Source organism: Adiantum capillus-veneris, chromosome 30 (assembly GCF_014529385.1).
Source record: "Adiantum capillus-veneris isolate H3 chromosome 30, ASM1452938v2, whole genome shotgun sequence".
NCBI classification, from domain to species: Eukaryota; Viridiplantae; Streptophyta; class Polypodiopsida; order Polypodiales; family Pteridaceae; genus Adiantum; species Adiantum capillus-veneris.
Genome location: NC_140960.1, coordinates 106,876,142 through 106,898,400, shown reverse-complemented (window position 1 = coordinate 106,898,400; position 22,259 = coordinate 106,876,142). Strand labels below are relative to the sequence as shown.

Here is a 22,259-nt window from a genome sequence, read left to right as displayed (position 1 = left end):
GTGCAGAAGCAAAGACACCGAGAGAGAGAGAGAGAGAGAGAGAGAGAGAGAGAGAGAGAGAGAGAGAGAGAGAGAGAGAGAGAGAGAGAGAGAGAGAGAGAGAGAGGCTCCTAAACCAACCAACGTTGGTAATGAATAATTGATGCGTAATACAATGGGGGCAATGGGTTGTATATATACCCGCCTCAATAAATTTTCCTACCCAAACTTTGACAATTAAGTGAAATAAAATGTAGAAGCCAAAATAAATATTGGGATCACATTGGGCAGTTCACTTAAGATACCTTGACTTTAACACCCTCTCTACAGCTCATAGTGGGCACAAATAGTGAGACTAAGTCAATGAAAAAGTTACCATGGATAGCCCAGCAAACTGTAGGTCCAAGAATATCCATTTGTTAACTGTGAACACATCACGTCCACTCCCAGATAATGCATTTTTGAAACACATCATGTCCATAATCTGGCAAAAAACAATGGATTGGTGCACTCGTCCTTAGTGTTTTAGATATGTTTGATTGGTTCGCTACTAGATGCATGTGTCTTCAACTCCCACCCATGGGTTCAAACATTGATAACTTGAACTTCAACACAAAGGGTCCAAATTATTTATAAGAAGCACTACTTGCTCCTCTCTGCCACTCACAAGCCTCTCTCTGGCTAAAGCTAGCGGTGGCAACTACCACTTGACTAGAAATATGGTGTCATGACCACTGGGGTCACCATTACATGTGTCATGTTGATATCCTCTATCAATCTTTATCACCGTTATCTCTATCCATCTTGCCTTTGCCTTTGTCTTCTTGTGAGTTTCTACTTTTATCTTTGGCTACTCCTGAGCCAAAGCATCATGTCTCATTTATAACAATGGTTGCATGTCCTCGTGGGTATCGAGGCAACTAATTTCTTCCATCCTTGTTAAGCTTGCCTTTGCCTCTACCCTCTAGAGAGCTCGTGCATTTTTCTTTTGTATTTGCCCATGCATAGGCCGCTAACTGGAAACTGATCAGTGATCCACTTTCCATAGCCGATAGTTGGTGTTGGTCATTATTGTCATTGGCTCTCAAGCAAAGGGGGGGGGGGGGGGGGGGGGGGGGGGGGGGGAGGGGTGTTGAAGTTGCTAGATCCGGAAGTGATTGATCCCTTATCACACTCCAAAGAGTGGTTGCAAAGTCTAAGTTGCTCCATGTTGCCTTCACAAGCTCCTTTCCCACTTTTGGGTTTCACAAACCGTCCCCAAGCTGCTAAAGAAAAACTTTTTTAATGCACCTTTACTGTGCTCCACAATCCCAAGAGGGGTTTGTCCACGAGGGGTTTGTTGATTTTGGCTTCAAGCAAGGAGAGAGGATGATTCATGGTAAAAGGAGAAAATCATTCCAAAAACATTATCGGAAAATGCTATCCACAAAGACATAGGGGTGGTCATTGTGAGTGCACAAATGCAGTGCGTGTGCGAAGAGTGAGAAGGGAGAGAGAGATAACACATGATGTGGGTGGAGCAGCTCAACACAATGTGTGTGAGAGAGCCCCTTATTCTTCTAACTAGTAAAGAATAAGGTATGTACAAGTAATGGGCAGTCGAACATTTTTGACATGTCCGATCAAGGTAAGAGGCACACTACCTTTACCCACTTAAATGCAAATGTGCCAATAAGTGGTACTACTATAGGACCTAGTAGTATGTATAGTAGGTAAGAGAGGAAGCTCGTCTCAACCTATGCCGATTGGCTCTCTTGAAGCCAATGCATTCCGTCGTGTAGGCTCTAATGATGTGTGAAAGCGTACATCCCTACTAGATTCAACATGCATACCCTGCAGGTATCGTGTAATGATCTGCACCACTCCATGATGCATCATGCTAGTGGTAGTCATCATATGATTGACAACCCCAACTTCAAACGCGGATGCTATGTCAGGTCTCAACACTAAGAGGTCGTACATGAGAGTCTTGAAGATTGATGAAATATGTGCAACCTCGACTAACATGTCCCTGCCTACCTCTACATTATGTGTCATCCCTGCATCATCAAGCCTAGAAACAAATGGATGTGACAAATCAGGGGTGCTCAACATTGCAATCGTCCTTGCATCGATTGTATCATGCTCTACTTGTTTTGACATCAACCATATCAACCTCTAGCATGAGCATGTCAAAGAGCTCCATATCGCTCATCTCCATGGTAGGAGGCATCTCTGTCCTAAGAGGATCAATCTATTGTGTCTCGCTAGATCATTCTAACTCTACATCTCTAGACATGTCGTGCACAGGACTCTGGAGTTCATCTGTGAAAGTACATGTCTACAAAGAGCTGTCCTACTCTACATGTTTGTCCTCAGACCTTACATGCACAACAACGAGCGAAGAGCTGTCCTACTCTACATGTTTGTCCTCAGACCGTGCATGCATAACAACGAGCGAAGTGTCATGCTGATCATCAACAAAGTGTACTCGCCTAGACTGCAAACGTCCACATGGCAGCGGACTCATAGAGACTATGGCGTGTTTGACACCAAGAACATAGAGAAGAGGCAAATGGGCACCACGATGGCCTTGTGCTATCACAAGAGAACCTCTCCTCATCAAGTAAGACTCATCAGTCAATTAAACATGACACGCATGATCTCTAAGCTGCAAGATGGAGATCAAACTCCTATGAGCATCAGGCACATACTAAACATCATGGAACACAAGCATACTCCCACTGGCAAAGGGCAAATGACTATCACCCACACCATAAAAACCATCCTATCTAAGAGCATAAAACGTGCTAAACCACTCCCTGTGCGGAGTAACATGGCATAAAGCACTGTTGTCCAACTGCCAATTGTGAGACAAAGTCCATGCATGTCTAGGTGAACCTGCAGAAGTAGGAGTGTCTACCACACTCGTACTCCCAGCAACAACCAATGGAATCCTCCGTTGTCTCCAACACCTGAAACAGTGTCTCCTTGTGTGTCTTGGTCTGCCACAATGTTAGCAAACCACATGCCTATGCCTGTGAGATCTGCCTGATACACCAACTTGTGTATCCAATGACAAATTATCACTAAAAGATGCCATAACTAAGAGCAAAACAACTCTATAGATCAGCCCACACAATGTGTAAATGTATTGTTCACAAGATTATAACCACTCAACACAATACAAAAGAAAGCTAGCTGATCAAACACCTGCCACCAAAACTATGGCAAACATCTCATAAAGCGCATAACCCTCTGCCAAAACCAAGAACCAATCATGCATAAATAGTGACCATACACAATAAGAGCGCAAGCAAAATGACCATCCACATAGGCATAAGCCAAAACTTGGCTAAAATAACTCTCTAGCACATGTCACAAAGCGCATAAAACCTGGCAAAAAACCGATAGAGTCTCCTCTGTGACTGGATCAAAATCTCAACCATAAAACTGCATCCAAGGTGACAAAGGACTCTAAACCATGAACAATAACATTGCTCAATGCCAATGAGTAGAAATGCCAAAATGGTTCCAGAATCTCACATACAATGGCAATCCGCACTCAACATATATATACGGAGTGACCGCGCATAAACAAGCACCAGAAGAGTTGCAATCCAAAAACTGATCAATGCGAAAATAATGCTCTCAAGAGAGCTCACCGACACTCAAAAGTGCTCGCCAAAATGCATGTATAATGGGTATCAACCATGCGTCATAACCATATGCAAATCTATTTGCAAAGATCATAAACCGAAGCCCAAAACTGCTGCCAAAGTATCATATGAAAACCTATGAAAGAAGCTCCATTTGTGTCCTTGAAAAAAACGCGTCTCTCAAGAGACCGCTTCGATGGTGTGTAAATGCCTCCATGCTTTGTTGCGCCCCAAATGTACGAAAAATTACTCAAACCACAAACTTTGCACAAGCTGAATTTGCATCTTCACCTCAGAATTTATGCACCCAACTCTGAGTACCTTTCGTGCTTCCAAAGTGCATCAAACTTACACACTGTGTGAAAACAAAAAACCTGCAATTTCTATATATAATCAGTATGAGCTGAATTTCAACAAAACGGTGAGGAATTTGCAAAAAGATTCTTTCGCAAAGTTGTAGACCACGTCAAAACGGAGGGGCCGCTTCAGCAAAATTTTTAGATATGCATTCTACTGTTGGAATTAGGGTTGCAGAGAAACACACACAGCTTGGAGAAGACGAAGGAAGCTCAAGGCACACAATAGAGAGTATGTTACTTAGTGTGCAATGGAAAGATAGATAGCCCTAGAGTGATGGGCGTATATACAATGCACGGGGGAAAAACCCTCCTAAAGAGGGAAAAAATGCCCCGGCGGTCCTAGTGTGTTCACACACATCACTACCACATGTATATGGTAACAAATCCCCCCTGGAGTGATGCGGTGAACGAGAGCTGGCACATGAGTAAAGGGAAGTGCCATGCCCTGAGGACAGGATCCGTCCACAAAAGGGAGTAAGCCCAAAGCTTTGCGCAAAGCTTCAAGCTTCTCACGAGACAATGCCTTTGTGAAACGATCTGCAAGGTTGTCCTGTGTTGGCACATAAGCCAAGCTGATCTCTCCTGCTGAGAGCCTCTCCCTGACATAGTGGTAATGCACCTCAATGTGCTTTGTGCGAGCATGAAAAACTGGGTTCCTCACAACTGCCAATGCGCTCTGACTGTCAGTGTAGATAGTGTTAGCAGTGTCCTGTCCAACACCCAAATCAGCCATAAGGCGTCTGAGCCATACACACTCAACCGTGAAGGGGATCGGGGAGCACCACAGACGGAGAGTGTGAGAGAGAGAAGGAGACACACACACGATGTGGGTGGGGAGACTGTGAAGTGGCAGCTCCCCCTATACAGTATACTCACTATAAGTATAGGGTAACAGTGGGCGGGCGCCCATGACCTGGGCGACCGGTCAAGCACATAGGCCTTAACCCCAACAACCTCCCACTTAAAGGTAATGTGCCTTTAAGCAAGATCTACTAGTGTACACCTAATAGAAGGTGAGATATTCTCTCAACCTATGCCCACTGACTCTCGATGAGCTAGTGCATCCGGCTCTACTGATAGACAAACATCCCGCTGCGGAAGCCACACAGAGCTAGCTCCAAGCTCTGTCAAGAGTCTACAAGAGTTCATGCACTCCTGCAAGTATCGGTCCAATACCTGCAAACCTCCCCTATGCTCTATGCCGAGATCAGTCATCGAACAACTAATCAACCCTGCTGCAAATGCTCCCACTGCAGCTGCTATGTCGGGCCTCGAGATCAGCATCTCGTACATGAGGACACCGAACGTTGATGCAACCCTGGCAACCTCTGCCACCTCCAACTCAGAACTCAACTCATGGCAATCCTATCCCCTATCATAGAGACCATGGCACTTTGACTCCGAGCTGTGGAGTGACTCCTCGTGCCCACCACATATCACATGTGTACCAAGAGTATCCATCTGTCCTGAATCTGCATCAAGCTCTCGCATAAGCATATCAAGAAATGACTCCACAATAGCCGACATCTCAGCATCCATGTGAGTCATCTCTGTCATCACCTCTGATGACTCATCCTGCTGTGACTCACTAGAGCTGTCCCGCTCTACCTGTGCATCTGTAGACGCAACCTCCACAACAAGGTCACTGCTCTACACTCCATGCAAAGCATCCTGCAACCCACAAGCAAAAGAGACTCGCCTGCTCTCTCGCTCTCTACATGGCTGCATGATCACAGAGACAACACCGTCTCTCTCGTGATCCACATGCAATGGGTAACCTGGACCACTCCTAACACCTCTCACAATCACTAGCGAACCCAAATGCATCACAAAATCTCGCTCTCGTAGCGAAATCTGACATCCACAATCTCTAAGCTCACCAATCGAGATCAAACTCACTGTCAAATCTGGTACATAGCGCACATGTCGTAACAAGTAAGATGCACCACTCGGTAATGACAGTCTCACATCTCCTGCACCTGCTATCACATGCACCGATCCATCGGTCAAACGTACACTGCCAAGCATCCCGCTAGAATAGCTACAAAACCATTCACGATGTGGCGTGACATGAAACATAGCATCTGCGTCTAGCAACCACTGCGAAGGGAGTGCACTATCCACATGTATAGCATCTCGTGCATAGCTCGAGGTAAAAGTGACATCCCCGTCACTAGTATACTCCGACACTACATCTGCTTTCAACTGTCAAAGCAATTGAGTCCATGGCATCACTACGTACATCTCTGAGACTGCCATGTCTCCTACGATGTCGCATACGACAAAAACAACACCGTCTAACGTGTCCAGAATGACCACAATACCAACATGTCACCTGTCGGCGTGCTCGTGGATGTACATGTCTCACATGAGTCCGTGACGACTCATATCTATCATACATATCATGTAATCTGCGCCAAAGTGCTCTCGAAGTAGTCTCATACATAACAAGAGCATATACAGATTCCGCAAGGTGCAAAGAGAGTGTAGATAGTGCCATCTCCTCTAGCTCTTGCCACTGATCGTGAGACATGTTTGAAGGTCTACCTGCATCACCACTCAATGGTCGATGCAACCCTCGCTGTGTCAATGCATCAAGCATACACTCTCTCCATGTTGCAAAGTCTGACCCATCAAACATGCACATTTCGGAGAGATCATAATCTGAGCGATCACCTGTCTCTGCCATGAGCACAATGTAGCAAACTAGAAAGCAAAACCACCTCACTAACAACACCTGGAAATTGTCTACAAATATGGCTAGAAACACAATGTAAAACCTGTGTGACACACTCCAAAATAGAGCTCCCGCAATGTCAGTACAAGCCTCGCATGCTCTAGTATCACACTATAATCTGTGAGCTAATCACCAAGCCCACACTGTGCGGTATCGATGCATACACACGCACAAATCTCCCACCTGCAGAGAACACCGCACGCAAATGCTGAGTGCAACCCGCAATCTCTACCTAGATTGCATAAATGATGCGCATAAAACTCATGGGAAAATTTCGCCAGAGTTTCGACGCACAATGGCTATCAACACAAAATAACCATTTTCTTGCAAGCTCAATACAATGAGCAATCAATGCGCATCAAACTACACTCAACATACATGCATAAGCTCTGTAAAACTATGGCAAACAATGCTCGAGATCACAAGACTCTCCCACCCGAGAGCAAACCACTGTCTCAAGCAAAGAAAGATACACAACTCCTCACTCTTGCGAGAGTGGATACAAAAACACAAAACTGTGTCCAAACTGACAAAACTTGTCAAAGTGAGAGTAAACACTCGATCACAAACTATGGCGAGAATCTGGGAAAAATCCGACAGAATTTCCCTTGAAAACTGAGCAAAAAACTCAAGTACAATCTCTACCATAAACCATAATACTACTCAATGCCAATGAGTAGAAATGCCAAAATGGCTCCACATTTTCACATACAATGGCAATCCGCACTCAACGTACATCAACGGAGTGACAGCGCATAAGCAAGCGCCAAAAGATTTGCAATCCGGAAACTTGATCAATGCGAAAACAATGCTCTCAAGAGAGCTCACGGCACTTGAAAGTGCTCGCCAAAATGCATGTATAATGGGCATCAACCATGCGCCATAACCATATGCAAACCATCTGCAAAGACCATGAATCCAAGCACAAAATCACTGCAAAAGTATCCTGTGAAAACCAGTTAAAGAAGCTCCACCTGTGTGCTCCAAAAAACTGCGTCTCTCAAGAGACCACCTCGGTGGTGTGTAAACGCCTCCGTACTTCGTTGCCTAAGTCTACCAAAAAACCCTCAAACCACAAGCTTAACACAAGCTGCAATTGCATCTTCAGCTCAGAATTTATGCATTCAACTTCAAACATCTTCCGTGCTTCCAAAAGTGCATCAAACTCGCACACAATGCGACAACAGAAAATCTGAAATTTCTGTATACAGTCAGCCTGAGCTGAATATCAGCAAAACGGTGAAGAATTTGCAAAAAGTTTCTTCTGCAAAGTTGTAGACCACGTCAAAATGGATGGGCATGACGGACAGAATTCTCAGATCTGCATTCTACAAGGAGAAAAACGAATCTGAAAACAGTGCTACTGCGCACACAGTTTTATGGCAGCACCTTCACTTACACACAATCTTCCACATTCCTTTCTGAGCTTCCACAAGAGCATACATCACTCTCAAATGAGCTCACAAGCTCCCATTGCATTCTCACAAAGCTTCCAAGCTTTCTTAATCTCTCTACCATCGAGAGCGAGTGAGCTATCGCCTCAAAGCTCTCAAAGCCGTCGTGCTCTCCGCGGTCACCATAGCTCTGATACCAATTGAAGGGGATCGGGGAGCACCACAGACGGAGAGTGTGAGAGAGAGAAGGAGACACACACACTATGTGGGTGGGGAGACTGTGAAGTGGCAGCTCCCCCTATATAGTATACTCACTATAAGTATAGGGTAACAGTGGGCGCCCATGACCTCGGCGACCGGTCAAGGCACATAGGCCTTAACCCCAACAAACCGTAGCCGTGAAGACTGCCCTGTACTCAGCCTCACAACTCGAAGTGGCCACAATAGGTTTCTTCTTGCTCAACCATGATATACATGAACTGCCAAGCATGAAACAAAAACCACTTGTGGACACTCACGTGTCAAAACAACCAGCCCAATCTGAGTCTGAAAAAGCATGTAAGTCTGGCGGCAATGATCCCCCCTTGGGATAAAACAAGCCAAGATGTAAAGTGCCACTAAGGTAGCGGAAAATCCTCTTGACAGCCTGCCAATGCTTAGACCCTGGGCTATGCATAAATCTGCTGACCCGTGAGACTGCAAACTGAATATCTAGCCTCGTGTTGCATACATAAATGAGGCAGCCAACAGCAGTTTGGTAAAGAGTGACATCAGCAGGATTGCCAGCATCATGTAGACTCAACTTCAAACCTGTTTCCATGGGAGTGGCAATAGGTTTGCAATCCTCAAGTCCAAACTTACATAGCAATGCCTCTATGTAACTTTTCTGACACAAGGCAATACCACCATCACACTGCTTAAACTGTATACCCAAGTAATGATGCAACAATCCCAAATCTTTCATCTTGAAAGTAGCATTCAAATCAGCCTTAAATTCAGCAATATGTCTCTCATTTGGTCCAGTGATCAGCAAATCATCGACATAAAGAACCACAATGAGAAATACATCATCCTCACGTTTTACATACAATGTGCTTTCTGTTGGACTATTACAAAAGCCTCGTTTAACCAAATGAGTGTCAGCTTTCTCATACCAAGCACGAGGAGATTGCTTCAACCCATACAAAGCCTTCTTACATCTGCACACTTTGTCCTCTTGTCCTTTTATGACAAAACCGCGAGGCTGCGTTACATAAACTTCCTCAAATAATTCACCATTCAAGAAAGCAGCAACAATGTCTGATTGATGTACATACCAACCAAAATGAGCTGCCAATGCACATAGAAAATGCACAGTAGTCATACGACAAGTGGGAACAAAAGTCTCTTCATAATCTATGCCTTTTTGCTGTGCATAACCCTTTGCAACAAGTCAAGCCTTATGGCGATCGATCTCACCATCCACAGACTCGAGAGAGGTAAACAATTCTCGATGTGAGGTAATGTGCTTTGTAGCACCACTATCGAAATACCACACATGTGAATCTGCACCAACAACTAACAAGCATGCATCATGGACAACAGGATTGTAAGTGCACTCTGCGCTAAAAGCCCATTCTGCATCAACATCAGCAACACAGTCTCCTTTCACAGAAGACTCAACAATGGCTGCATTTGTAGTGGAACCAGCATTTGCAGTGGAACCACCCTCTTTCTTCTTAGCCTCTTTGGCCTTCAACTTAGGACACGACTTGATCAAGTGATCATTAGCTTTACAATAATGGCAACGCATCTTCTTTTTGCCCTTATCACCAGAATTTCCAGACAAATTGCTGCCAGCAGAAGCATTAGGAACAGAATTTCTGCCACTCGCAGCAGAACCATAAGAAGTGGATGCATTGTTGTTACCACCCTTTCTTTAAGAAGCAATAAAAGCCTGTTCAACTGCGCGCTGCCTAGTCCTGTTTTTTCTAGAAAGTGACTCTTGCAACAGCAATGTGCATAATGCATCAAACTTGAAAACTTCAAGATTTCCTTGGGTCATCAGTCTCCAAGTACTAGCAAAAGTCTGGTAGGAATCTGGTAAGGCATCAAGAACAGTCTGCACAAGGGAACTGTCTGAAATGACTTCACCTGCAGAAATAAGCTGCTCATTGATATCCTTGACACTAGCAAGGAAAGTGTCCATATCATTTTCCTCATGCATAATCTTCGACTCCAGCTCTTTACGCAACAAAGCAATTTTAGCTTCATTGCGGCTTGCATAAAGACCTGCTAGAATATCCCAAGCCTGTTTTGCAGATTTTGCTGAACGGATGTGAGTAACAATGGTGCGCTTCACAGACAACGCAATCAATGCATGAGCCTGTGCATCCTTAACATCCCAACGAGCTTGTTCTACCGTAGGCAAAACAACTCTAACAGCTGCAATCCTTGCAGCAAGACCTGCAACATCCTCAACATCGCCTACATCCTCAGAACCAGGACGTACATCAATGCCCTGCACAATGTTCCAGACACCCTTTGACAAAAGAACATGTTGCATCGTATAAGCCCACATAGGGTAGTTGTCCCCATCCAACCTGTCCTCAGCAACAAACATCTTGAACACATATGTGTTGTTGTTGTCAGCCATGGTAAATGCTGCACCTGATGTGAAAACTGCCCGAAAATAGGAGAAATGGAGCGGGAACAACCTGTGCTATATAGCACAAACCGTAGAAGACTATAAGGCACCTATTATGCAGAAAATGGCACTGAAAGAAATTTTGCACAAAATGACGAAATAGCCTGTGCAGTACTGCCTGTAGTGGAAACGGAGGCCGAAATGAGCCCAAATCAAAATTCTGAGCAGACCGAGCTCTTCGACCTCTCCCAAAATTTTTGTCGACCTACGAACGCTCGCCAAAGCTCACTGAAATCGGAGAAAGTGAGGAGGCGTGTGCTGGAGTAGCTGGCGACTAAGCTCGGGAGTACGTGACCTGCTCTGATACCAATTGTTGGAATTAGGGTTGCAGAGAAACACACACAGCTTGGAGAAGACGAAGGAAGCTCAAGGCACACAATAGAGAGTGTGTTACTCAGTGTGCAATGGAAAGATAGATAGCCATAGAGTGATGGGCGTATATACAATGCACGGGGGAAAAAACCTCCTAAAGAGGGAAAAAATGCCCCGGCGGTCCTAGTGTGTTCACACACATCACTACCACATGTATATGGTAACATCTACAAGGAGAGAAACGAATCTAAAAACAATGCTATTATGCACACTATTTTAGAGCAGCACCTTCACTTACACATTATCTTCCATACTCCATCCTGAGCTTCCACAAGAGCATACATCACTCTCAACTGAGCTCACAATCTCCCCTTTCATTCTCACAAAGATTTCAAGCTTTCTTGATCCCTCTACCATTGAGAGAAAGCAAGATACTATCTCAAAGCTCTCGGCACCACCATGCTCCCCGCCATCGCCAAGTCGTAGCTCTGATACCAATTGTGAGTACGCGAATGCGGTGCGCGTGCAGAGAGAGAGAGAGAGAGAGAGAGAGAGAGAGAGAGAGAGAGAGAGAGAGAGAGAGAGAGAGAGAGAGAGAGAACACAGGATGTGGGTGGAGCAGCTCAACACAATGTATGTGAGAGAGTCCCTTATTCTTCTAACTAGTAAAGAATAAGGTGTGTACAAGTAATGGGCGATCGAATGTCTTTGACGTGTTCGATCAAGGTAATAGGCACAACGCCTTTACCCCAACAATCATTGTCATTAGTAAAACATACCCCTTGCATTTCAAAACACTGCCAGTGGGGAGGTACACACTGCCACTGAAGAGGCAAGACAATGCTTGTGTTTTAGAACGCTACACAATTTTTCGCTTCAAGGGAAGGCGGCCAAGAGCACCAAGAAAGCACCAAGAGATATGCCTATGTTTCATAACGCTGCGAAGGAGCAAGTGAAAAAATGTTGTATGCAGAGCAAAGTGCCTCCACTTCAAGACTTGTCGGATCAAAGGGGGCTTGATGTGCACCGTGCGTGAGCCCCTGAGGCTGCAAACACACAACTTAGATACAAGCAAGCTCAACAAATGCGGTCAATGTGTCACTCACCTCTGTGTAGCTATCAATGAAGGAAACTCGTGCTATAGTGAATAGGGAGCTTACCGCCACTGCTCAACAACCTCGTTGCCACCGTATCACCACTCGCACTTGCTCACACACTCTCTCTACACTCATACATAACCAAGAGATAACACAAGAGAGGAGGAGAGACAGAGCAAACACCATACATTCGAGAATGACGCAAAAACTAGGTTACAAAGCCACTTATGTGGGTCATCCCATCCACATGTGGATGCCCACATTCAGCCAATGATCAAACATGTTCTCTCTCTCTCTCTCTCTCTCTCTCTCTCTCTCTCTCTCTCTCTCTCTCTCTCTCTCTCTCTCTCTCTCTCTCTCTCTCTCTACTAAATCTGGTGTGCGTCTATCATCTGCGATCACCCATGATTACACGTGTGGAACCGACAAGCTCCACCCATGACTCAATACAAATAAATAAGAATGACACTTAAAGTTAACATGCCTTCCTTCCTGATTTAGATTATGTCCTTGGAATTCTGGAATGTATGTTTGAAAAGCAGGAAGTTCGTGGATCCACTCATATGGCTCTTGTAGTAGTTGAATATCTTGACGAGACTAGTGGCCCATGTCAAGAAGTTTAACATTACAAGAGAGAGTACTTGTCCTCTGCAAGAGCGCGGCTGTTTATCTTCACTTGAATGCTACAATATCAACAAGAAATAGCACAATAACTGCATTTTCATAAAAACATGGATGATTAAAAATCATATGCAATGAATAATCACAAAGAGTGACTAGTAACAATATCAAACAGACGTGTTTGAGCATTAAACATTAACATGCAATATAATTAAACTCATGAGCACTTATAGAGGTCAACGATTCAAGAAGTATAGCATCACTAGTTTAACTGTCAATAGGCACTGAAGACCAATTGTTAATCCCATGGGTAATCTTCCTAATTCTTTATAGTCAAGTTAGAGATGTTTAATCGCAAGAGAAAATTGTTTCATGTCTCAAGGTTGACTAGAGGCTATTTTTAGAAGACCTTCAAGATTAGATATGAGTAGGAAGTTACACATGAAATCATTGCCTGAATATATTCCTTTCGTTGACCCCTCAAAGCACCTTTGTTTAGATTTTTTTCCAGATAGAGCCTTAATTGTTTTTTTAGCTCCCCTTAATTTATTTGTTTTTCTTTTTGAGTGTCCGTGTTGCTTGTGTCCTTGGGGGGTCCTCTTAATATCGTTACCTCCCCCAAGCTCATCACAATGGAAAACTCCCTTTATAATATCTAAGCTAAGGAGAAATGTAGAGTAAGTCCACTAGAAAGCAGAGACACATTGCACGCAATGCTTCATAATATCGGAGAAGAACCCTATAAGTAACTATTAAGACTTAGGAAGAATGCTCTAAGGTATTAAAAGAAGATATCTAATGCTCTACCTTGGTCAAACTAGATTAGCTAGAATTCTTGATTAATAAATCTAAATAAGGGACTATGACATAAAATTATATTGAATCTAAGGTATAATACTAAGCAAATTTAACTTTTTTACCAATCACGCTTCAGGTAGGCAAGCATGGATGCTAGAAAAGACAACAATCAATAATAATGGTCAAGAAATACTTGTTTTGTGCTAGCAATCGTGCTCAATTTTATGAGTGGACATGACAAAGATTGCATGATCTTCAAAAGTTGAGCCACTGTAATGTGTTCCTCTACAAATTAGCAAACAATAGGAAATACCTCTAGGAGGTACATCGTGGGAAGAGGCACCAACCCTTTATTGAACAAAATCAAAACAAAATAGAGAACCCTAACCTATCTATTTGCATCAGAGTATAGGATCAAGGAAACATGATATTGTATAGATTGGCTGGGCAGTCCTACGGCTAGGCCTCTATCCTCATCATTGAGATAAATATGGTCATTTTCACTGAGACCATAGGCTTTCTCTGTGTCATCTATCGATTCTTCTTCATATTCATGTGCATGTATGTTAATCAAGAATGCTACCATCCATGGGTAGTCATTTTGTGCGAAGGGATAAGCTTGCGCCAATGGGGTAGTCTCTCTATCGCATCGGGATCACTCATGGTCAATAGACGCATCACCCATTCTAACTCCTCGAAATTTGTCTCACATGCTAGACTGGCTACCAGGTCCCATTCGGAGATAAGTACAAGGTAGATCATGTGAACTTGAGAAAGGTAAAGAGGATACCTCTCACTGGAGAAAGGTAGAGAGGATACCTCTTTGCACTTTCGAACACCATCTCCAAAATCAGTAAGTGCATTTCTTAAGTGGAGAAAACTGTGAAATCATTGACGAAGATGGCCAAAAACTTGTACACAAATTCACTGAAAACTTCCTTCATGCATCTCTGAAAAGTCTCAAAAGCATTACAAAGCTCGAATGGCATCACCAAATACATGAGTGCTCCCCATTCAGTAATAAATGTCTTGGCCCTATATGCAGGTGCAATCTTAACTGATTGTAGCCACTATAGCCATCCATGAAGCTATACATTTCATGACTTGCAATTTTATCCAGCATCGTGTCTGTGAATGGTAATGGAAAAGGATCCTTGATGGTCTAGGCATTCAGCTTTTTGTAATCCACACACCCTTAACTTCCCGTTCTTCTTAGGGATGACCACTATAGGAAACAACCAATCACTACTCGCTACCTTCTGCTTTGAGAAGATTGTCAATCTCCTCCTTCACATTCTTAGCATAGTTGGGGTTCATTATGTACCTTTGTAGCCGAATTGGTCTGGCATCTGGTTTTAGTGGAATTCTATGTTGGCACACTTCAGGATCTACTCCTTTTAGATCAGTATGTTTCCACACAAATACGCCCTTGTATTTCTGGAACGTCACTGCCTTTGCCTTTTCTTTGATCTCTGGCTTTAGATGCCTATTGATTTTAAACATTTTAGGATTCTCTTATGAGCTGAGATTCCATTCGTCCACCTCTTGATCATTCGGTAGTAACCAATTTGAGCCTCCTCCCTTTCGTTTGGCCATCGACTCCGCTTCTTTCTCATTTCAAATACCAGAAGCGTAGTCATTAAAAGGGTTACCAATTTTCAAAAGATCATTCTGAATTTCTATTAGTACAGCTTGATTCCCATCATTAGAGTTTAGTGAACTGGTTTCTTCCTCTGTTCTGAAATCAAATTTTGCTGATGCTGACTATTCTGACAGACGGCCATCTATTTGAACTAGTCACTTTGCAGTATTCAGTTCAGTGAACTACTTTGGATATTGTTGTCGTTGTCTTTGAGCTTGCTCTTTATCCATCATCACAAAATTTAGTTGAATCTCTGTTAATGAAAAAATATTCAGAGGCGAGCATTCTTTCAATCTTTTTGGTCCCATACTTCTTACGCAACACCTAAGGCCTTCGCGCCTTCTTTTAGTTTCTGGTATTATCCGTCTTGATCTCAATTATTTGATTAGAGCTTTGAACAATTAAGGTATGGTTGGCATAAGCATGAATTGCCCCGGCCGTTCTGAGCCAAGGTCATCCTAATAACATCCATAGGCCCCTTGAACATCCAATACCAAAAAAATGGTTTTAAACTTTTTCTTCCCCACTCTGATTTGCATATTTTCAATTAGGTCAGTAGTTGGTACTACTCGATGATCCACCATTTTAACTCTGAATGGAGCTGGCTTCATCTCGGTTATTCCGAGCTTCTACCTTAGATGCTCGCCGAGAATATTGACTCCTACTCCCCCATCCAGAATTACCCCACACAATGGTTCCCATTGTTTCTGAAGCTTGTAATTCCATAAGCACTTTCCAAATTAAAAGCTGCAATTGGTTCACAAATAGTTGCATCTTTGCTGCACGGTGAAGAGGGAGGACCGTGCTGAGTACCGCGCAAAGTGATAAGCCCAAGCTGTGGCATGATGCTCGATTTCCTTGGTGGGACGCTCGAAATAGTGAGGAAAAAGGCTTTATTTATTTCAGCTTCCGAATTTAGAGGTCCCCATGTGGAGTGCATGGTTTCGAGTTGCCGGTTGCGAACTTGCCATGTGAACTGGCTCTATTGAAAGAGAGGGAGACTTGGGGGCAACGCTATGCATAGGCTGTTGGGACATGAGAGTTGCGTTCACGTAGAGGAAACGGCCTAATTAGCAGAAAGGTCCAAACAGGAAATGGGCTTGTTGCAAGGGCTAAAGGAAAGGGGGAGTTGGTGGGGGCCCGGATGAGCATTGAGGAAGGGGCTTGTTCCCCTTTGGCCAAGCAAGGGCTCGTAGAAGGAAGCGCTAATTTGGCGTATGTGCACCTGAAGGTTACACAGCGAGGGGAGGGTCGTGCCGCGAAAACTCCACCGGGATGACGTGGCCAAAAGTCTATGGACGGGGCCAGTGTTTTTGTCCGCCCCGGGGTCCGCCCGTCCCAAGAAGGAGGGGAACGGGGGCGTCGGGGGAGGGACCCGCCGGCGCTCATGAGTCATGATGTGTGTAGCCTAACAGCATCTCTCTCGAGGTGTGCCTGCTGGTAAACCAGCCAACAAGCGAGCAAAGTAGAGAGAGAATAGGAGAAAGGGTCGTGGTCGCAGCCGTAGAGAGAGAGGGCATGCCGCATTTAGAGAGAGAGAGAACTTTATGAATAGTCCATAGAGAGAGGAGAGAGAATGCTCGCTCACGCACACAGTGCCTTTGCCGTTACCCACGGCACAAGCGGGAAGAGAGCGAGAGAGAGCACGCAAGGGTTGTGTGACCTGGACAGACCGTAGACGGATCTTCATAATCCAGCAAAAACTAATAATAAATAAAACAAAACAAATAAAATAATGACTGTGCTTGGACCAATAAGCCGGGACCACATCCTCAACCCTACAGCCGGTCCTTGCTCCTGCCTTTAAAACAGAAACCACAGCCCCCATTTTCGTATTTTAAATTATGGCAAACATTAAAAAATTATCTCTCCCTTATCATGAAAAAGCTATTCAAACCTCCATCAATACATCATCCCCCGAAAAACCTTATTATTTTGTTTCAAATTTATCCAGGTGGCAGCCGGTTATCTGCAATCCGGAAACTGCAGGTAGCCGGTGAAGTGGGTTTGTCTGAATGGTTTTTGTACTCTGCCTTGCCCACATTCCCACTTTCCTCTTCGCTCCCCTCGTTTTTCCTGCTGCTTGTCTCCCACCTTTCCCTCTTCTACCTGTTGTTTCCCGATTCCTACCTTTCTCCCTTCTTCCCTGCTTGCTCAACCCTAGCTCTCTCTCTCTCTCTCTCTCTCTCTCTGTTTGTTTTCTTCGTATGTAGCTCCCTTTCCTCACCATGGGTTTCTTTCCAGCTCCTGGTTGCCACTCCGGCTTCAATTTCCTCAATGCATCATCGCATTATCCCCCGGCTTTCGCAGACTCCTCTGTAGCAGATATGGCTCGCATTTCTGACGCAGATTACTCCATTCACAGCAGTAGCGACCCAGGTGAGCTCATCAAACCTGATACAGTTCATTTTTTCTCCTCAGAAAATGTCAGATCTGAAGCTCTCTTTTGTTCCCGAGAGGCTTACATAGTAGATCTTGTGGTTTGGGGCTCTACAGGAGCTTACAAAGACGAGCTATGGCAAGCTTGTGCAGGCCCTTTGGTCTCCGTGCCGAAAGAGGGGCAGCGAGTGTGGTATTTTCCACAAGGTCACATGGAACAGGTGAGAGAGTAAACAGAGCATGTACAAATCTTCAAATTGATGAATTTAATGTGTATAGTTAAAAAGGGGGAAGAGGAAATCGACGAATTGGGGGGTAGTAATAGTGGGTAATGAATTGGAGTCCCTAACAGTGCTAATTTGAACGGCATCCACAGGTTTCTGCATCAACTGGACAGTCTCAGGGTGCAGATCAGCTAATGCCCCAATATAACTTACGTCCTCAGATTCTATGTCGTGTTATTAGCCGATTACTCAATGTACGTGTCTTGATCTCTAGCGTCTCCCAAATGGAAGCTGTGTGTGCATATTGAGCTAATGTCCTCTTGGTTTCACAGGCTGAGGTGGACTCTGATGAGGTTTTTGCACAGCTTTCTCTTCTTCCACTAGTTGAGGTGAAACTGTTTGCATTTTGAATCCTCTTTTGAAGGCATCTCTTGCATCATCTGGAGCTTACATCTGACGTGATTTTTGCCTTTGCCTCCCAGGGAGAAGATTTGTGTGTTGAGGAAGAGGAGTCCTTGGACTCCCCACCCAAATGCAATGTCCGAATCTTCACCAAGATTCTTACTGCCTCTGACACAAGCACCCATGGTGGTTTTTCTGTTCTCCGCAAACATGCTGAGGATTGCCTCCCTCCCTTGGTATTACTTACCTAGTTAGTTGTATGATGTTTTGTTTTCGAGTCTCCCCTGCGGCAGGTTTTTATCCCTTGTTTTATGTGTGCAGGACATGTCTCAAGAGAATCCCAGTCAAGAGCTCACAGCAACAGATCTTCATGACCAGGAGTGGAAATTTCGGCATACCTATCGAGGTAGCCCTGCAATGTGTGATTATGTAGTAGCTATTTGTATGAATTGATGGTATTAGATGATTTCATAGGCATTCATAATTTCATTATGAACTTTTTATATCATTGGGTCTTCAGGCCACCCTCGAAGACATCTGCTGACCACTGGTTGGAGCCATTTTGTAAGTCAGAAGAAGTTGGTGGCTGGAGACGCTGTTGTATTTCTTAGGTATGTCTATACATGTGCTCATGTGAGAGTAGTTGAGTACCTACTTTATAGTGTTTGTGTGTTGAACAATTGGTTCTTACAGTAGTCATCTTGAGCAGGGGTGCGAATGGGGAGCTGAGAGTCGGGATTCGACGCACTAAGCGCCAACCGACTTCTCAATCTTCAAATGTTCTTACTAGTGATTGCATGCACATGGGGGTGATTGCGACTGCTGCACATGCCGTACAGACAAGGACCATGTTTTCTGTGTTTTACAAGCCAAGGCTAGTATACTTTGTAGTTGTGGTTACCAGTTGCTAGGTGATCAGCTCTGAGACATTGAAGTTTTGTGATTGCAGGGCTAGTCCGTCTTCATTCATTGTTCCTGTTGAAAAGCTTCTGGCTTCATTGTCGAATAAGCTGTCTGTTGGTATGAGGTTCAAGATGAGGTTTGAAGGCGATGATGCAACAGAGAGGAGGTAAGTTTTGCATTGACTTAGTTTTCGTTGGAGTCCGAGAGCTGCAAGGTTGCATGGCTCATTGCACACTGCATTTTGTGTAGCTATGCTGGAACTATAACAGGAATTGAGGATTTGAATGCTGCTCGTTGGTCAAATTCGAAATGGCGCTCATTAAGGGTGAACTGGGATGAATTTAGCAATCATGAGCAACGGGAAAGGATTTCTCTGTGGGAAATTGAGCTTTGTGTACATCCCCAAGCGCCATCAAATTTGTCTCCCGTGCCAAAGAGCAAGCGGATTCGGGGAGCGTCCACTTTGGATACAGGTAGATGGGCTGTGGTTGGTTGCTTTTAATAATAGGTTCCTCATGCTCCGCACTAATCTGTGTGTTTTCATATCAGGTGGTAACAGCAAAGGCGTGAGTGCTGAATCCTCTATGCCAAGTAAACACCCGGGCTCCTTTCAAGGTCATGAACTCCAGGCTAGTGGATCAGGGGTTCCTCATATGTTAACTGCAGGAGGTTTGCTGAAAGGGCATCGACATGTTTATAGTCAACAACAATTAGACTATGGATCATTGGCTACAGATGATATGGTTCAGTCTCAGGTGTCCCCATTGCAGGGAAGGTGGTTGGCTGCTGGAAATGTGGATCCTGGCCAGTGTAGACAGTCTCTCTATTCTGACAATTTGGGGCAGCACTTAGGAGCGGACAATGTTGATCAACGGTTGCGTACAGACCTCTTGCAGCAGCGGCAGGGAGAACGGGAAGATACCTACTCATTCTTTCCTATGGTTTGTCATACCTCTGGTGCAGAAGACAAATACTTCGACAAGTCGCTCTCTATACAGATGCACCCTCCTGCAAATCCAAATGTACAATTTGCACCTGGATTATGGCAGCCTTCATCGACATGCTCCTCCTTCATGCCTACAGGGCCAAGTGAAGTGATTTCTGCTCGTCCTTTCATTTCAGTGGCATCTACTTCGAATGCTGAGCTCCAACCGGGAGTGGAAAAGCCCCCATCTTCGCTGCAGCACTGTAGTTTGTCGCCTTTTGCACCATGGGACTCCTTCAAGCAAGAGAAACCTGTCGATAATGCATGTAAGCTCTTTGGCTTTTCACTCACTCAGGCTCCAATGCCTTCGAAGCTAACCAGAATGAGCTCGAGTTTTATTGATGAGCTTGCTGACGCAAGGGGAGAGGCAACCTCTAAAGCCCCGCTTCACTTGCCTGAAAGTGAGCTACCACAGCAATCTAACTTACTGGACAGGTCAGTCTCTTCAGAACCTGAGATCTCTGATAACGGCTTCAAAGCTTCAAAAGATGGTGACTCGAGAAGCCTCTCTAATGTCCCTCCCTTAAGGAGCTGCACAAAGGTATGTCGATCAGCCATAATCCTTTATTTTCGTTGTGTACAGGAATTTTGTTTTGCACCTAATCACAAGCCTCTTCACCTAATCACAAGCCTCTTCATTATAGGTGATTAAAAAAGGAAGCATGGTGGGAAGAGGCATTGATTTATCCAGATTTGATAGCTACAAGAAGCTTATTGAGGAGCTCGAGGGGATGTTTCATATTGAAGGCGAGCTGAGTGATCCTGACAAGGGTTGGCAGGTGGCATATAGTGATGATGAAGGAGATATGATGCATGTCGGCGATGATCCATGGATGTAAGGGCTAATTATTGTTAGATTGCTGGAAAGGCTTCTGTTGGATTTGTATGCATCAAATTGAAGTTTGAATTGCCACTTGCTTGCTTGAACAGGGAATTCTGTAGGATGGTGCGAAAGATATACATTTTTAGCCCCGAAGAAGTACGATCGTCAGGCATGCCACAGGCCAAGTGTTCAAAAGATGAGCATAGTGCAGGCTGCAGGGAAGGCGGTGAGCAGAGGGAATCTGCTGTACCAGCTTTACCTGGTTGATGGGTATATGGAAGTCTTTTGTATTCATCACATGTGGCTTACTTGTATCTGAGAGCCAGGCTTTTACAAGTAATCTCCACAATCCTCCCATATGAAGGCAGATGTGAGCCATATGGGTGTTCGTAGTGGCTTGCTACTTTGTATATTTGCTGGATGACAGCAGTGTCAGTTCCCTCAAACGGGGCTCATCATCTGGCTCCACCTCGTACATATCCCCTGGGATGGCATTATATCCCAAGTTTTGTATACCCTGCGATGCAGGCTGTACCGTGCTTTTGATACTTGTGTTTTTTGGTAACATGGCAGTTGAGGGTGCTATAACAAGTCCCTTCTAATGTAATGGCCGTGGACATATCGTCTCTAAGAATTGCTCGACAGAAGGAATTCCTTACAATGGCAGGTGAGGTTGTTGAGACAAGTTTGTGTCAGCTGGCTGCACATTTTTGTGTTAACAGCATGAATTAAATGAGTCTTTTGTTAACATGGCAGGTGCTAAATGGAAGCACACTTTATAGTTGATATGTATGAAACCAGTATTGCACTGCTGAATGAATTTTGCAAACAGTTAATTAACCAACTTCGTGTTTAAACACAAAGAAAGACACCTCATCTATTGATGTTCAAAATTTCGATACTATGTGATTGCAAGGTATATTTCCTCAGATCCTTTTGTGCCAACAATTGAGTCTATTGACAGGGTGTATGTGATGGGATTTTACTGTAATAAACCTTTTGGGCTGTGAAGGGAGGACTTCTTGGAGGTCTTCATAGGACTTATGGTTGGTTTTACATTCTCACAATCCTGTAGCCATCTTCTCAGCTCTCTTTTAACCTTTTTGGCTTCCAAGTCGTATGTATCTTCCTCTAGGTCAATGCTGTGTGACAAGTTTGCTGCAAGGTTGCCTGCTTTTGTGGTGGGTTCTAAAGGCCATCCTGCTGTATGCTCCTATGGATCCATGCCAATTGCATTCCATTAAGTTTGCTGTCGGCTCGTCCAAACCCAGCTAACATGC

At 44.4% G+C, this 22,259-nt stretch overlaps 1 protein-coding gene across 1 annotated transcript; it reads left to right on the top strand.

The window, feature by feature from the left end:
* Positions 1–17,314: 17,314 nt before the first annotated feature.
* LOC147418585 (auxin response factor 1-like) lies at positions 17,315–21,817 on the top strand. The gene is made up of 13 exons (XM_086507365.1): positions 17,315–17,642; positions 17,760–17,863; positions 18,019–18,120; positions 18,199–18,255; positions 18,349–18,504; positions 18,590–18,674; positions 18,789–18,879; positions 18,978–19,142; positions 19,218–19,337; positions 19,421–19,644; positions 19,721–20,697; positions 20,801–20,991; positions 21,087–21,817. Exons 1-13 carry the CDS (start codon positions 17,492–17,494, stop codon positions 21,244–21,246), a joined length of 2,583 nt encoding a protein of 860 aa, XP_086363491.1. The 5' UTR covers positions 17,315–17,491; the 3' UTR covers positions 21,247–21,817.
* Positions 21,818–22,259: the final 442 nt, after the last annotated feature.